The 4,824-nt window shown below is 30.8% G+C and overlaps 1 protein-coding gene across 1 annotated transcript in view; it reads right to left on the bottom strand.

Annotated features, from left to right (window-relative positions):
• Positions 1-359: 359 nt before the first annotated feature.
• LOC149204244 (thaumatin-like protein) overlaps positions 360-4,824 on the bottom strand; it is a 9,479-nt gene continuing 5,014 nt past the window's right edge. Inside the window, exons 2-3 of the mRNA XM_089397080.1 lie at positions 1,229-1,293; positions 360-1,127 (exon numbers count right to left, since the gene is read on the bottom strand). Of these exons, the coding sequence (XP_089253206.1) occupies positions 649-1,127; positions 1,229-1,293 (544 nt within the window). The 3' untranslated portion in view covers positions 360-648. The remainder of the gene's footprint in view (positions 1,128-1,228; positions 1,294-4,824) is intronic.

Genomic DNA, 4,824 nt, shown 5'->3' with positions numbered 1-4,824 from the left:
CCTCGGTCCTCGGTGGTTGGTAAAGTGTTGTGGGCCCTTGGCCTCATTTTCGAGACTTTGGCTCTGCCTCTTAAGTTAGGTGGGGCCTATTTTTCTTGTAGGCCTCAGTGACGTCGATTGTAATATACACTTATAACTTTTTTTAGTCAATAATATAGAAGGAAATACTCTTGCTTAAGCAAAAGAAAGAATATAATAATATTGTTATCATTAAAAATATAATTATATATTATTTTGATTTGAAATTACATGTATGAAGCAAAATAAAATAAAATAGTTAATTATGAAAACACAACAAATAATCAATATAATCATTTCCCTTACTTTAACATTGATAAAAACATTTATAAAAACATCTGTGACCACGTAACAATATCCAAATTGATGCACATACCCCTTAAGATATACAACATTACTCATTTACAAAATAGAAGTAAAACTCCTTTGGTTTTTACAGGATAGGACTTCCTTTCTATAGGATAGCACTTTTTGCAACCATGCACGCCATGGTATTCTTATTATAAATATGATACTGCAATCAACATGATTGTAATACTCTTATTATAGATATGATACTTCATAGTATTATTTGGTTTACTAGCGAATTCAGTATGATAAACCGGGATGGATTCGGATTTTATTTTCTCATCAAGGGCAGAATATAATGTTGTAATTAGTACCAGAAGCGCAAGCGTGGGTTTTAGTGTCATCAGTGGGATATAGGTAGGCATCTGGGCACTGGTCCATTTTGCAAGTCAGTGCTTTGCAGCTACCGTCCGAGGGAGTTAGGGAGAGAGGGACATTGAAACCATCAATTACAGAGAGGTCATAGTAATCTTGATTGTTGCCCCCATTCAGAGTATATTCAACCAGCGTTGTAGGAGACTGTCCCGAGAGTGTACAGCTGAGCACGCCGCCGCAGTCACCAGTGCTGCAGCTTCCTTTACCAGAGGCATCGAAGGAGCATCCCGTACGTCCCCAAAATCTGCCTGAGCTTGTTCCGGCGGGCACGTCAACACTCCATGATTGGCCCTGCCCCAGCGCCTGACCGCCACCTACGGGAATACCTGCGGCCCATACCGTGTATGAACACTGGTTCTGGATCACAAACGTCGCACCCGTAGCTCCTGCACTTAACAAAGCAATCAAATGTTTCTTTATCATATCTTAACTCATTTACGTACATAAAATACGATGCAATGCAGTCAAGGGATTACTGTAACCTTACCTTGAAGACAAACGTTAAATATTAACGCTAGTATTGCTGTAACATAAATCGAAACTGCTAATGTTCTTCCCCCATTGCAACGGCCACCAGCAAATAATTAAGCACAACTACAAAACAGCGCAATACAACGAAGGAATTGCAGTTGAGCTTTTTTCATAGATGAGGTTCTATATATAGGCGGGGCTAGCCAGCGTAGCGTATACCGCACGAAATTCTTATGAAGGTTGGGCGGTATGGGAAATCAATTTGAGAGTGTGATGTAATAAGAAGGCGCGGTAATCGCTCCTGGAAATCCGGGTCACGCCCCCCTTACCTTTTATTGTTCCAGATGTTCCGGGTCGTCTTAAACTAGCGATCACTAATTTCCCACGAAATGCTTAGCTAGACTGACGGAGTGGAAAGATTTACTAAGAAAAAGGATAAGCTAAAAAGGGTGACGTACAATAAGCCACGGCAGTAGCTACTAAATAAAGCAGCGTGGAAAATTTGCGAAGAAAAAACAAGAAACAGAGAGCGTGAGGAAATTCCCTGTTGAAGAAAAAAAGATCAGATACCATTGGAGTCTGAGTTTAGCACTGGTCATATTTATTTGAGCATTCTATGAATGTTTCTCTATACGATAGAAATATTAATTATTTTTTTATCAATTCTAAAATATTCTTAAAATTTACAATTAAATCAAAGTCGAAAGGTGAAGCTCAGCCACTCCCTCTCCTTGTATTGTTGTAGATGTTCCGGGCCGTCTTAAACTAGCCCTCTTCTTCTAGAATACGGCACGAAATTCTTATCTAGATTATCCGGCGTGGAAAAATTAACCGATGGAGTGTATGACCGAGGGCTTGAATTTTCATTTAATGATTCACCAAGAATACAATATTGAACATCACATTACAACTGATGGTTCGTCGCTTGGTACATCACAATTACTTCTCTCTTCACTTTCTGTGTGAAAGGATTAATTTATTTCCTCTCTTCCTGCTTCGTACATGAAAGTCCGGATGACAGATTCGATTGACTGGAAAGTTTCGCAAGCTCTTCGCATATTTGAGTTTTGAATAAATGTTTGCGTTAAAAGAGGTTTGTTTAAATGTTTCGAATAAATGTTTGCGTTAGAAAGATGTTTGATTTAAGGTGACATTTTAGAATGGCGTGTTTCATTGTGGAATTTGACAGAGTTTTGATAGTGTCTGATTTAAAAAAAAAAAGAAAAATATCTCTTTTAGATTAGTAAAAATAAAGAGATATTTATATTTTATAAATGAGTGTTGACAGAGTTTTGATGGTCTCTAATTTTATTTTTAATTTTTTTAATTTATCTCTTTTTAAATTAGAAAAAATAAAAACATATTTAGATTTAATAAATGAGGGTTGATTTTTGATTATTTATTTCTAAATAATAAGTTGATTATTTTCTAATCTATTAATGTATTAGAATTTCTTATATTTAAAAGAGAAAATAGTTTATAGAAAGATTAGCATCAGAGAAGACATCTTCCAATTGGTGCATTAAGAAAAAGAAATAACAAATAGAAGAGTTACTATAGTCATATAAGGGTTTGTTTAGTTAGTTTAAAAAGTTATCACTTAAAAGAAAAGTGGAGCATATGACTTTTTAAACCAACTTGTTATATTTTCTAAGTGATTTTTTAGAAAAATTTACAAATAAAAAAAATCCGATAAAATTTGTGATGCATTATAAGCCATCACAATAGTTCCTAAAGGCTTATATCTACCACATTAATAATGATTAGGTTTATCTTGTTAAACGCTGACTATTTCTTATTATTAATAACTACAACCATATTATCCCATATTTATATATTATATTATTATGTTGTTGTTATAATTATTATATTTATAATTATTATATTATAATATTATATATTAGATAATATTATATTATTATATGATATTGTATTAATATATTAATACTTATATTTGAAGCTATAACATAATTAACATATAACAAAATAATAATATTTAGTTATTATTAATAACACTTATTTATTTCTCACCATTATATAATGTTATGTTATATATATATATAATATAATATATAATATAATCTATATATACTATGTATTTAACTAAAATATAATATAATATTTCACATTAAAATTTCACTATTATCACAATGAATTAATCAAGGGGATGATTAATAATATAAAGCCAATGGATTAATATTATAAACCCAAGCCATTAATATTATAAATCTCAGTAATTAATGTTATAAATCCTTGGAATTAATAGTACCGATAGATCCATGTTAGGTATGGATCTAACATGAGCCAAGAGGAATCAAATTTATTCAACTGCAATTTTTTTTATATTGTGAAATGTAATGTATTATTTTTCAGCGTTTAAATTGTATTTTTGAATGCTAAATAGAGTATAATAGGACCAAATATAAATGTTAACCATAAAAACTTCGTTGTTTTCCATATATAGATATATATGAAGTTGATATCGGCATAAATTAGTTAAAATAGATCTTGAAATAGTTTATTTAAATCTCTTGTTGGAATGATTTTTAAAAGTATAAGATTTAAACATCTATTCACACATTTTGTTTACTTCTAATTACTCTACAACATATTCATCCTTTTTTTAGTTATAGGAGACTTTATTTTCCCATAGAACATAATTTGTTTTTTTTGTTTTTTGTTTTTAAGGGGCAGAGACAGAGTAAAAATTTACACATTCCCTCATCCTTGAGCCTCCTAGCTCAATAAACCTAATAAGTCTTACACATTCCCTCATCCTTGAGCCTCCCGGCTCAATAAACCTAATAAGTCAAAGCGTGGTTCACGATTTGTCTCATGTGGTGGTCCTTGTGGCATTTATGAAATAGTTCTATGAAGTTACAAATTATGCATAGAGGAGTATACTCGTTACTATGAAAAAAATATATTATAAACACCGAGGATTAATAATCCCACCAAACTAATATTATAAACCCAAAAAATTAATACTATATACCCAACATATTAATAAACCCAAGGAAATAATATCAAACCATAGGACTTATGTACAAACACAAGCAATTATAAAATCTAGGATCAAAAATGTAAATCCAAGGAACTAAAAACTGTAGGATTAATATTATAAACTCTCCAATTATAAATTTTAAGATTATAAACCTAAAACTAAATATATTAAACCAAAGTAAACCCTAAAACCAATTTTATAAACCAAAATATTAAATGTTAATTTATTCAATTTCACAATACAACATTGAATATATTACAATGTATTGTATCATTTGAGAATTGTTTTTAGACTCCTTGTCACATAGTGGCGATGCTTGTCACACTACAACATTGGATATATTTTTGTATCATTCCAATGTGAGAATAGTAAACCTTAATATTAAACCAAATATTATAAACCCTAACATTATAAAACGTGAAATTAAAAATCTTAATATTATAAAACTTTGGGATTAATATTATAAACCCAAAGGATTATTAATATCATAAAACGAGGGGATACATTTTTGTATCATTCCAATGTGAGAATAGTAAACCTTAATATTAAACCAAATATTATAAACCCTAAAATTATAAAACGTGAAATTAAAAATCTTAATATTATAA

Source organism: Pinus tabuliformis, chromosome 1_2, assembly GCF_031772625.1.
Source record: "Pinus tabuliformis cultivar Carrire ecotype Pingquan chromosome 1_2, CPIR1, whole genome shotgun sequence".
Lineage (NCBI taxonomy): Eukaryota > Viridiplantae > Streptophyta > Pinopsida > Pinales > Pinaceae > Pinus > Pinus tabuliformis.
This window is presented reverse-complemented; position numbering and strand designations above follow the sequence as displayed.